This window comes from Dryobates pubescens, chromosome 23 (assembly GCF_014839835.1).
Source record: "Dryobates pubescens isolate bDryPub1 chromosome 23, bDryPub1.pri, whole genome shotgun sequence".
NCBI classification, from domain to species: Eukaryota; Metazoa; Chordata; class Aves; order Piciformes; family Picidae; genus Dryobates; species Dryobates pubescens.
In genome coordinates, this window is record NC_071634.1 from 17,202,805 (window position 1) to 17,216,200 (window position 13,396).

Sequence of the window (13,396 nt, forward strand, 5' to 3'; positions counted from 1 at the left end):
GGAGACTAGACTAGGTAGATTCCTGAGAGCCCTTAAAATGTAACAGCTTTCTAAGCCTGAGAATTCTTGGAAAAATATTTTCAGCTGATGAGTCTCTCAGAACTACTTTATTTTCTTTTTTTCCAGCCTGATTTTCAATCTTCTTTCCCAATGGAATACTTTTTGGGTTGTTATTGTTGTCTTACACAGGCCATGTTTTCGAAGAGTTCGTTCAGCTTCAAGGATCCCATTTTTGAAACTTGAAATTCAAGGTCTCTCTGTATTTCACTCTCAGCAGAGCTAGGTGCATCTCTAATAGTGATCACTAAAATATTTCTGTGGTTTCAGAGAATTATATTACACTCTTTACTTGACACTGCTTCTGCTCTTGCAATAATATGAAGTAGCGATTTGGGAGTAGGACAGACTTCAAAGCTTCATGCGCAAGAACAAATTTCACTGATGTAAGTCACCAGAGTGAGGGATGACTTCCTGCAAGTTGTCTCTGAATTTATTCTGGATCTCTGAAAATTGTCCCCCAATGAGAGAAAACAAAACAAAACAAACCTAGACAGTTTGCTAACCTTCCCTGCCTGCAGAACTTCTTTGGTAGAAGGAATGTCTCAAAAGGTCTCTTACCAAGTTAAGTATCGGGTTGTAATGTGTCAAATGTTTGCAGTTTTTGCTGTCCTCTTGACTGTATGTTTGATTTTCATGATTTTATTTTTCCATAAGAAGCTGTGAAATATCTAATACTGATTCCTGTTAAAGCCACTATTACTAAGCAACTATTAAGCAGGTTAATTAACAACTCACTGAGAAGAAGGATCAGCATTATTCTAACATGGCAAACTTTATATTGTTAAAGTTACAGTATAAATATTTAGCTTAGGAGCATATCATGCTCCTCAAATGCAAGGCAGTCTCTGCTGCAATAACAGTTCAGAATAGAACCTGGAAAAAGCAAAGGCCAAGTTTCTGCTTGTAATTTGATGTTCATATTTCAAATGATTAGTTCCAGGGACAAAGGAAACAATGAGAACTTTGTCCAGAAAAGGAAGCTACAGATCGACGTGTGCTGTTAGTGATTGGCAATGTCAGCAGGAAACACTGCAAAGATACAGAGCAGACAGAGGGGATGAAGAAAAATTATACTGAAATGAAAAGTGCTGCAAGCAATGAGATAAAAATATTGCTTCAAAGTCATGGAAAACTGTCAGGATGGAAATAGGCCCATAGGCCATGGCCGGAAGACTGCATCAAAAAGTCAGCATTTTAGGTTTAGGTAGGGTTTCTAGACCATGGGAAAAATCCTGAGCTTGCTTCTGTTGCTGGGAGGTGGAAGACACGCAGTGGGATACTGTGGGCATCCTGTGTAGGGGTTGAATGGATGTGTACTGCAGCTCAGCTCTGCAGGATGCAGTAGAGCCTGCATTGTGGAGAAGGTGGGTATCAGGAAACAGAAGCAAACTCATCTTGCCACGTTCCTGTGGGCTGTATTTTTTTGTTTGTTTCAGCAAGTGAGGTTCCTTAAATGTCATATTTCATATTGTTTTACATTTCTGAACTCCCAGGAACATTCAGAACTCTCTTCATCATGCATTGCCAGTGACTATAAAAGCAAAGCAAATACTATCTGGCCTCTCATAGAAATTCTTATGAGATATTAAAATGAAAGAGCAGCAGACTTTTGACACTTGATTAATATGTAAACAAATGGCAGTGTCTTGTTTGTTCTTTGGGTCTCCACCGAGTTTGTCATCGCTCTGAAATTTCCATGCCATTTTGGAAGGGTACCAACTCACACAGAAACATGTTCACCTTTCAGACCCAATGGAGAAAGTGGAAGTCAAGACCTAATCTTTGCAGTAAATCTGAATTTAAATAAAACCAGCTTTCCAGTAGCATAGAGTGATGAGGACTAAAGAAGCAACAGAATTGCTAATCTGTTGAAAAAGAAGTCATATTTTGATAAGCAGAGAACCAGTTTATAGAGAAAAACATTCACCAGATACCAGAGAGCATGATAATAGAGAATGGAAGTGGTAATGCTGGCATTTATACTGCACAAAGGGAAAGAATTTAAATGGTAAGAATTTCCTGCCTATTAACTGAAGAGTAACTGTTGAGTTTAACAGTATTGAAAGTCTGCAAGTATTGGTGCTCAGCTCAGTAATGTTCTTCAAACTTATGCTTATGTTCTAAGAGTTCATTCAGCTTCAAGGATCCCATTTTTGAAACTTATGTGCAGCTGAACTAGTTAGGGCTGTCTGCTGAGGCTGCTCACCCAAGTGTTTGTTTCTGTATGGCTGTTGACATACAAGGACCATCTGTCTTTGTCACTGGTTATTAATGAGATAAACATGAGTTATACAAACTATATATTCAGCAGTAAATTGTGAGGTGTTTTTCATTATGAGAAAAATGGTACAACTCCCCTTGATTCTCCAGGCACCCTACTGCACCCTTCAGTTGAGTTTCTGTGGGAGGATGACTTAGCATCTCCCTCCTACCAAAGCAAAACTCCTAGCAAAACTAAGATTCTGCTATTTGAACCTACACCAGCCCTTGCTTAGGCACATGGATCTGCTTGTATTCAGGTTCATGCATGGTAGAGGTGTACAGGAAAGAAATTAAGAGACGCTGCCAAATTATTTTGAAGGAACTTGTTCTCCAAGTAGGTTAATTGGTCACAGTTGGAAACTGAGTAGATCTGTCAGCTTGCTTTAATTCCTTTATATATGTTGGTTAGCTTTCTATTAGCAATCTGGGTGGAAAAAAAAACCCACAAACCCAAAACCAAACAAACAAAACCAAAACAAAACCCCCCACAACAACAAAACAACAAAACCCAAACCCTGAACTTGTCAATCTTTTGTTCTGTCATTTGTCTAAAACTTCTGAGCAAAGCAGAAGCTCACCCTGTGGACTAGAAGCACACCCTAACAGCTTAAGTCAGGCTGTAAGGTTCAGCAGACGCTGGCTTCAGATTTCCCTAGCTTCTTGCTTCTGTTTTGTTTTGTGCTTGGTTGAGGCTTTTAAAGCACAATTATGGAAGATGCTCACTCCAATCTCTCCAGCTGTTTTCTATAGGTGTATAGGCTAAGCTTTCCTGTGACTTTTTAGGTTGATTGGCATAACAGTCTCTTGTTGGTTCATTAGGAGCTTACTCCAGCCAACAAGGGATTAGAAGGAAAAGTCTGGCAAACATCCACATGTTGCATCAGCTGAACCAGAGCAGCACTTCTGTCAGTCTTTTATTTTGAGGCTGTAGCTAAGTTTCCCATCATATTTACAATCAAGTTAACTTAATACAGTGCTTACAGATGAAGCCTGCAGGAATCTTGATGGTTTGCCAAAAATATGTACACAAAAAATTTAGCAAGAAGCAGAATGTATTTCTAATTACTAATGATATTTCTAATTATTAATGATGTCTCTTCTCCCTTTGATACCTGGATGAAAATTTTACCACTTTGTGTCATAAAATTCTCAAATTCTGTCCATATCTAAGGGTTAAAAAACGTCAGCAGCGTTGGCATGCTGGAACATTTTAGCACAGGGAGAGCAGATATTTCAGAATATTAAGGGGCTGTATCAGAGCCAGCTACATTTATTATGGATAAAGTCTAAGGTATGTAAGGCTATCATTAGTGCTTGAGTGGGCTAACAGCACAATAATCTCTACAAGTCGGTGGTGAGTAGGGATGGCAGTAGTATGTCAGGACTAGGCTTGAAGCTGATGGCAAATATTTTGCATATGATGAAGTGGATCCATAAGAAATCTAAAGAGAAGGCTGGGATAGCTGGAGTGGTAAGCAAGAGTGATGGTCCTCCTCATGTTTAGATGGAACTTCCTATATTCCAGTTTGTGCTCCTTGCCTCTTGTCACTGGCCACCAATGAAAAAAGTTTGGCCCCATCCTCCTGGCATCCACTCTTGAAGTATTTATAAGCATTGATAAGACCTAGCCTCAGTCTTCTCTAGGCTAAAAATGCCCCAAGTTCCTCATTCTTGCTTCATACTAGAAATGTTCTAGTCCCCTAATCATCTTTGTAGTCCAAATCAAGTATAATGAAACACCATCCCTTGACGTGACTATCGCAAAATTCCCAGTGATTTGCATCAGTTCTTCATTGCTGGAGATACAGAGGAGTTTTGCAAATGACAGCTAATAACTCTTTGGTAATTTTACGTGACAGGACTTTCTCTGTATTTTCAAAATGATCAATATGTTCCTGGAGTGCAAACACTTGAAAAATCAGTAAGTGTCTTGGGAGAAAAATCCTTGTTAATAAATAGGTGCCATAAATAAACCATGAGAACAGTGGAGCTTCATTTGTGAAATTACAACAGCCAAGTATTTTTCAGCTTCAGTTTCCATAGACAGTTTTAAAATACAGTTGTTGGGCATTTTTAAGCCAATGAACTCTTTTTTTCCCCCTTTCTTTTTTAATGAGATTTAAGGATCTTCAGTAAAAATGAAGTTATTGGAATGGTGTTCTCCTATGTGAAGAGAAAATGTCTGTCTTCTAAGGACTTGTAGTTCATGGTCACAGTTAGTATGATATCTGCATCAGTTTCCAGGAACATACACTACAGGATGTAGGGAGCCATATTTTCACTGAATGGATAATCATGAAGTACAATTCCATTTGAAGGGCACCAGAACATCCACATCCTAATCAGAGCATGATTTACAATAATTGACATATTGACTGATTTGGTGCTGCTTCTGACATTTGTAGCAACCCAAAAGTTCTGAAGAGCAGTGTTATGGTATTATTCAGGTCTTCAGGTATAATTTGAAACTGGGACTGGGTCTCAGTTTGCTGGTGAGGATGTTCTACATCAGAGTCCTTGAAAAGCCTGCTTGTGAATGTTGTAGTACATAGCTTCTCTTTTAATTAGTTCTGTGAAAGCACAGGATTTATGTATTTCTGTCTAAGTATACACCAAGTGTGAAGAGTCAGAACTTTGGCTTCATGACTACATCTTGCCCTCCTTCAACTACCAGAGACTATTTGGCTGAGATGCAGCCAGTAAAATTATTGGTGGCTGCTGGCATGGGGTTGAAATGGCTTTTTAGAGAGCAATTATGTATATCAGTAGTATGGCTTCTTGGGAGGGACTGGGAAGCAGTCTTCCTCTGACATGATACAGTCATCATTATGTGTGAGTTGTGGCAGCCCCTTGAGTTGTGACATGTGGAAAACATTGGACAGATCAGGATGTAAGCTTGTGCTGTGAAAAGGCAGAAATAAGGCACTGTGATGTCAGTGCCTTTATTTATTTATTTACCAGTTCTTATTCCAGGAATGATCCTGTGGAAGTCAAGCCCCATTGGCTCCATTCCATGCTGAAAGTTGTAAGGTGCAGGTCATTATAATTTTTAACATTTAGAGTGGCTGAATGCATCACAGCAGTTTGTGTCTTTTATTTGAATTCATGAAATATTTACCAAGAAAGGGGTCTACATTAAAGCTAAATGAGAAAAGCCTCTCTCTTTTTTGCTGGTTTTGTTCAGTGACTTGATGAGATAGAAGATTTACTAGATTTTATATACTCATACAAAAATACATTAATGTTTTATTTTATTCTTTTAATTTCTTAGTAGATTTGAGAGAGAAAAGGGGAGACTACAGGGTAACAACAGCTGCTGAGGTGGTAAAGTATTTGCGCTTATGATACATCAAGATTTTGTAGCTTCTTTTCTCCTTTAGAACAAAAGCATGTATTCCCTCTTTTAAGATTAAAAAACCCACAGCTTTTAAATAGCTACACAGAATAAGTATTTTAATAATTTTATTGGAGGTTGGAATACTTATTCAAAGCTGTCCTTATTAAAGATTGGAGAAAATATTAGTTGTCTTAGTAGTAAGTTACCAGGACATACATCTCTTCTAAAGCTTTGCAGCATGATTTTTATCCTCCTCATATGCAGGTTTAGCTTGGTCTCAGTGAAAATCAAGAAGCTGCTGCTTCTGTTAGAGGTTCTATTCTCAGCCTTTATACTAGACGGATTCCCATTGGTGCTATTCCATTTCAGCTTTCTCTTGCTGTGTATAGATGTCCTGCCTGCACCCAGCTCCACCACTATCTACACCCCTGCCAGTCATAGCCTTCCCCCAAAGCTGTTAGTGAAGCAATGCAAGTGTGCATTTGCTTTATGCAAAGTCATCAAGGTTAGCTAAGATCACTAATCTGAGCTTCTGAAGCAAATCCAACTGCTTTGGACTTATGCAGGCCAGGCTCCCATAAACTATTTCATTAGGTGGTGAGGAATATCAGAGGATGGTAATCATCTTCACGGAAGCCATGATGAAAACCTGAGTGGCTTAGTGTCATCCAGATGAATGTGAATGCATATAAAAAGGCAGTGTGAGGAAGAAATACAACCTGGGACTCCCATCAGTAGACCCAGTCATCACTTTTCTGTCTAAACTGATTGAGTCTTTTTTTAACATTAACAATTCATGATACATGGCAGTAAGCAATAGCAGTAAGATTAATATTATCAAGAATCTTAGTCACAGCAGTGTAAATGCAATCACTGCACTGTGGCTTAGAGCTCCATCACAGGATAAGAAGTGACTGTTTAGACATGTTCCTAGCTCAAAATACAGCCAGTGATTTCAGTTTAATGTATTTACTCTCATGATAAAACTAAGAACCTGAAAAAGGCTTTGATAAGGAGAGAGCATCTCTAACAATTTATGGGCTGAAACTTTCTATCTGCTGTTACACATAAGAAAAACACAGCTATGTGCTGTTGTGTATGGAACACCTTTATGGTGTGGGAAGGTATGCATGAATATGTTAAGTTTTGCTAAAATTCAGTGACCTAATAAGGGAAACTGCATATTAGGTTACTTATGTAATTCAAAAGGAGGGGAAAAAAAAGAGGAGATTTTCATGGCTAAATGACAGCCATGTAGCTTATTGTTCTTACTGTTCTTTGTGATCCATATGTAAAACTTGAGCAAAACTAATGCCTTCCTTTCGTCTGTACTTCTCCACTGTGCCTTGGGAGAAGAGTCAGAATTATCTAGAGGCGCAGTTGGACCTCTGGGAAACCTCTTTTCTTTGACTGTGCAAGGGGAGGCAGATCCCAGTGTGCATATTTGTCTAGTCACTGCCAGCTGTAGGGTCTAGGTTTGTGGGACAGTGGCATCCACCTTCTTTGCAAAACCACCACCATCAGCTCTGCTTTCTGGTTTTTTGCTCTTGGTCTAAGTACATGCAAGTGTCACAAATAGTAACTATTTGGTCCTTTAAGAAAAGTGTTTTCATTTTACCATTTTCCAGCAGACCTTTATTAATAAAAGTTCTTGATGAAAATTAGTATGTCAGTTGAGGTGACAGTGTTGCATGCACTCAAACACTGCTTGTATCAACCTTTTGGGTAAGGGCATAGAGATTGCAGATGTTATGTTGCTGATGATGATAAATTAGCCCATTTTAGTCCTGCACTGAAGGAGAGCTGGACCTGCTGTCCTTAAAGTCATTGGTAAGATGGCTTAGAGGTGAAAGATATTTAGCCTTGTTTGGAGCAAAGATTAAATGAAAGAAGAAGAATGAAAGGAGAAAGTTTGCGCAAATAAAGGCAAAGATACCCAAGGAGAAGTGGCCGGTGGAAATGAAACAAATGTAATATCTAGGATGGAGCATTAAACCTTAGATTTTCTGACAGAAGTCATCTAAGCAGCTTCAGGGAGTTCAGTCCTGAGCAACAAAGCACAGAATAGTGATATGTGAACATTACACTGTATGGATTTATCTATCCACTGCAGTAAAAACGGTGCCTATATTATCTCTCTTAGCCCCTTTACTCTCACTTCATTCTGCTGCTTTCAGTAATGATAACACCCATCATAATGTAAGTATACCTGAGGGACTTAGAAGTTGCTGCCAGTTCTCTCATGACACAATGATCTTTTTATGCTTTATCCAAGGAAAGAAAGAAAACTGAGCCCTTGGGAGGAATTGATTCCAACTGTGTAGAGGTCTGTACTCTACCAGACAGGATTAAATTAATTGCAGTTGTTCCTCTGCTCATTTTTGCTGCAATAGAGATGCAATTTTTCTAATGTAAATTCCTACTTAGATGCTAAATTATTAAGAGATTTGAAGAGTAAATCCTTAGCCATGAGTAGTTTTGTGCACTGCATGTGACAATGCCTGTACTGCAAACTTGTAGATCAGCCACAGTGTAAGGAAACCTGGCCAGGCTTGTGGCTATCAGTAATGTATTTAACTGCTGACATTTTCTGTGAATAGTACTTAAAAAATCCAAACAAACAAAAACTCAAGTGAAAACCCCTCAAGAAAGGAGTTTGCTCGTTCTACTTCTTCCAAATCTACTCAGTTTTCCTATTTTTGTTCCTGACTGAGGGGGAATCTTTTCAATGCATACAAATACCTAATAGGTGGAGGACAAGGCTGGGCTCTTTTCAGTGGTACTCAGTGGCCGGTCAAGGGCAACTGGTACAGACTAAAACACAGGAGATTTTCACTTGAACTGGAGGAGAAACTTCTTTGTTGTGAGGGTGCTGGAGCCCTGGAACAGGCTGCCCAGAGAGGTTGTGGAGCCTCCTTCTCTGGAGACTTTCAAAACCCTCCTGGACACGATCCTGTACAACCTGATCTAGGCATACCTGCCCTAGCAGACGGCTTGGACTAGATGATCTCTGCAGGTCCCTTCAAATCCCTATCAGTGTGTGATTCTGTGATTTTTCCAAAGAAGCCCACATACATAATAAAAATGAAGGAATTCCCCCCCTTAAAAAGGATGGCTAATGCCCTGTCCTGTACAAAACGCTGTCTATTACTTGCCACATGCAAGAGCCTGCATCTCACAGTACTGAGGCAGAAACTAACCGGGAAGTTGGCAAGTTGCACCTGTCGCATCCTCTCAGCACCACCTGCCGCGGCTCCCCGCTCTAGGTGCGGCCCCGCTCCGGCCGCGGCTTACCCCGCACCCTGCCCCCGCCACTCGCCCCCTCCCTCCCGTAGCCCTCAGGCCGCCGCTGCCTGTCCCCCGAATGCGCTCCCCCCGTTACCGCGGCAACGAGCTCCACGCACCGACGCTGCCCCTGCCGCCGGCCAGGGGAGCGGCTGCGGCTCCCGCCCAGATGTGCCGCCGGCGCTCCCGGCACGGCGCTTTTCTCGGGGGCATTTCCCGGGAGACCTCGGGGGGCTGCCCGCATGGCTGCCTGGCTGTGCCGGAGCCGGGTGGGGCCAGCGGGCCGGGGCTGAGCCCCCGCCGCTCCCGGGCGCAGCTCGGGCAGCAGGATGGATTCCCTGCCGCTCCCCTCCCGCTCGCCCCCTTCCCTTGCAGGAGCCTTCTGCGCCTAGTTTAATGGCTTGGCAAAGAAAGCCAGGCAGAGGAGCACTTTTCTCAGTGGCGGTGGTCAGACCATGACCTAACTCATCATGAACTTGGAAGGGCTTGAAATGATAGCAGTGTTGATCGTGATTGTGCTTTTTGTTAAAGTGTTGGAACAGTTTGGGCTGATTGAAGCAGGTTTAGAAGGTAAGGGAGTGCTTTTCAGTGGCTTGTCATTTTTCTGTTCTGGTTCTTGCAGCAAGGCAAGGGGAACCTGTGAACTGGGTGTAAGATACTACCCGAGTCACCTCCAGAGCAACCTGCTCATCAGTGCTGTGTGGTGTTTGTGTTCAAGTTGTGGTGATTTTCTTTCACAGGAAAAATAAACTGGTAGCCTGAATACTGCACGTATAAACTTAGAGCTAAACCTCTAAAGATATGGATCTCTTTTTCCTGTCTTAAAGCTGTGAATTTAAAGTAGTAGGAGGTCAAAGCAGATTTCAGGATGTTAACATGCAAGTACAGTTATGTTGCCTTAAAATTGTCTTGTAATATATTAAAAGTTGTTTTGTAATCTGGACATGTTAACATTATCTGCACTGGGATTGTTATAACATCAAGATATATATATTTTATAGTATTTTGTAACCTGTTGAATATTTAATTTACAGTTAACATTTTAATATGTACTTGAGAAACAAGAGCTACAATACTTAGATTCAAAGAAAGCAACTTGAGCATTCACTGAGGGCAATCAAGTGCAAGTTTTATTGCTTGATGCTTTGTTTATCTTCGATCACAGCCTTCTTAGGAACATTGTTTCTGTATAAAGCAGTGAAAATGAAAAATAAGAAGCTTACTTTATTTTAAATGTGCTTTCTCTACATAAAAACGAGTGGAATACTGATTATTTTTACCTGGTTTCTTGCCATATAAAGACTTAGTCTAAAAAAAGCCCCACTAATTGTGGCATGGTTAATACCATAATGATATTGATTGCATCCCAGTGTTTTCTTAGGTTCCTGACTGAAACAGTTTCTCAAATATCGAAGAGAGATTGTGTTCTCAGATCATCCTGTAAGCTAGCATTCAAGTACAGTGTCTGTATGTATGCCTATGAAAAGGGGAACTTTGTTGACTGAGAGATTGTGGGTTTATGTGTTAACACGTAAGAGTATAAGCAAAACTTGCTCCTATGAAAAGGTCTACAATAATCCTGTTTATGTAACCCTTTCAAGAAATGCAGGCTTCTCTTCAACTGATTTCAAGTAAGGCAGTTCACTCAGATGTTTCCCTGTTGCTGTCTTGTGTTGACTTTCTAGTATTGATTACAAAATCAGAAAGCCATGCAGGATCTCAAAAATGTGTTATCAAATAAAGAATTTGGGTGTCCCTCAGAGTGCATTATATGAAGTTTTAATGACAGCAAAGAGATTCCCTTGGTTTGTACAAACTTGTGCTTTTCTTTTTGGTTTGTGTTCAGTCATAAATGACTTGATAGAAGTTATCTCCAACATTAGAGGCTGTAGAGATTAGGGGGGGAAAAGCCATGTTTCCATTTATGTTGATTGGAGGGTTTGTGTGTCTGATTGACACATCTCATCAAGTTTCTTGGCAAAATGTGTCACTAGATTGTTGCCTGTACTTGGTTTTGTGGATGAGGAAGATGATCATGGAAAGACTATTAGAAATACAATGAAGCTGCCTGTAAGTGATTGTAAGATTTCTGTGAGAAATAAGTTTCTCATGCTGCTGCCTGTTTTGTGTGCCTCACTGGCCAAAAAAACTGGCAGTCTGCATGGGGTCTTAAAAGTTTCTTCTTACCAAGTGTAAGAAAGGTTTCTAGCATACCAGCTAGATGAGACCACAGGAAGACATCCATGTCTCATTCCTCTGTGGTGTTCAACTGCTGTGAATGAGATGAAAGGCATGTTGCAGGGAAATCAAGAAATAGATCTAATCAATGTATTAAAATGGGGCTTAGCTAAGTTGCAAATATATTGATTTATTTTCTTATAGTCTAAGGAGCAGTGAAGGTTTTTCCTTAAACCTAACAATTAAAGGTCAGAACTGATTACAACAGATAAACCAAACCAACTGCACATTGTGACTAGGGGGTTGAAAAAAACCTGTCATGATTCTAACAAGCAGAAAGGCTATTTGCTTCCATCCATGAATGCAAAGTGCATGCATCATAAAACTGTGCAAATAGGAGGGACGGTTTTCAGCAGAATGTTAAGAAAAAAGTTAATTTTCCATGTGTACTCAGACTGTCTGTGTGCTTTTCCAGAAAGCAGGGGGGAAGTCGATCACAGGTTTCTGAAAATGTTGCCTGTAATGGGGACATTTGCTGATAGGTTTTATCCTCTCTCCTTTGCTTTTTCTCAAAGGTTAACGTATCCCAGTGAAACCTCGTGTGTGTGTGTGTTTCATACAAAGGAAGAGTTTATGGCACATGAAACATCCTGTGTCTGTCTGGAAATCGTCCATAGAGCCTGCAGTAATCTGTAACACAGTGCATCTACTGCAGGATTCTAAATCTCCACTCTCTAAATCATACTGAAGCTTTGGTAGAGATCTAGTGTTCAGGATTAGTCCCTATCATGGTGACAAAAGCTTGAAGCTAAGTTACCTTCCTTCCGTATCTGGGCTGTCATGATTCTGAACTTTGTGAACTACTTCCACATTAATTCAGAAGAATCAGGCACAATGCATGTAAATCAACAGCAAACCCCTTTTTGCCTCTTTTCAGTGTAGGTGTTAATAATATTCTGCTTTCTTCAGACTCTTCATTACAAATCATTTGTATAATGATATTATGCAGTGATTTTCCAAGTCAAAACATGTATATAGTTATTTTCTGGTGTAACAGTATGCTTCCTGTGGTTTTGCCCAGTTGCCTTCAACTGCTGAGTGATTCTGTTGTTGTTTTAGAAGGAGCATTTTCAAATAGATGTTTTTAATATTGTATGACAGCTCTTAAAGTGATAAGTAGCAGAACAGATTTATACACTTCTGTAGGCTGTGGGTTGCAGAGGCTTTATCTCTAGGTTAAACGTTATTTTATGATGTATTGTACTCCCATAGATCCCAGTCTGCTCGCTGTGGTTTTTCCTGGTTGCCTTTAACTGCTGAGTGGTTTTGCTGTTGTTACAAAAGTATTTTCAAATAGATGTTTCTATTATTGTATGACAGCTCTTAAAGTGATAAGCAGCAGAACAGATCTGTGCACTCTCATGAGCTGTGGACTAGACAGACTAGGTTAAGTCTTGAACTCTTTGTGAAGTAGGTTGTATCCCTCTTCATAAACTTCACTGTATGGGTTTTTTATTATTATTTTTATGTTAGATGCAAAGAGTAATATATTGATACCTAACCAGGAAATGTTTCACCTAGATACACCTGGATATAAGTTTAAAGTTAATTGCATTTGTCTGTGTATAGCAACTTTCCCAAAAGTCACTCACAATTAAAGTGAGGTAGTCCTGAGCAAATTGACTATATAGTATGTTAGCATCTTAGGGTTGTGCCATATTCAAGATACCAGTTTCTATGATTTCAGTATAGTTCTGCTACTTTTCTGAAGGGACTGTGGTCTTCCTATACAAGGGTCATGTGAACTTGATGAAGATGGGGGAGAGGTTTTGTACACGAATATCTTCCTTGCATGTTGGATGAGATGTTGGAGACAGAGTGGCTGAAGCATCATGAGATCAGCACTTTCCTAAGTTGAAACAATTTGGGCCAAATGTTTCTTGGGAAACCTGACTGATTTTCAAAAGCTACAGCACTTCCTAATTACATAAAAAGCAAAGTAACCTCTTCTCATCAACGTGAGTATTGAGACCTACACTGTTAAGGATTTAAGAGTAGAAATGTGAAGGATATGAATGATCAAAAACTTTTCCATGGGAATACCCTGTTTGTTAGGAAATACTCATATGGCTGTTAGAACCTCTCACAGGGAAACAAAAAGCTGTGGGAGTAATCGTATATTGCAGTGAAATGTGGATCCCATGTTTCTGTATTACTTATATCCATCTCATCTCCTTGTTTAGTAGCACCAAGAGTGGCAGTAGTAGAACTTTA

General features: G+C 40.0%; 1 protein-coding gene across 9 annotated transcripts in view; it reads left to right on the top strand.

Moving 5' to 3' along the window:
- The window catches only part of KCNIP4 (potassium voltage-gated channel interacting protein 4), a 274,262-nt gene that overhangs the window by 146,975 nt on the left and 113,891 nt on the right, over positions 1-13,396 (top strand). Inside the window, exon 1 of one of the 9 annotated variants that reach the window (XM_009910451.2) lies at positions 9,404-9,514. The exons of the other annotated variants lie outside the window; for them this stretch is intronic. Within the exon in view, the coding sequence (XP_009908753.1) occupies positions 9,415-9,514 (100 nt within the window). The 5' untranslated portion in view covers positions 9,404-9,414. Of the gene's footprint in view, positions 1-9,403; positions 9,515-13,396 lie in introns of those variants that run through there. 9 annotated transcript variants of the gene reach the window in all.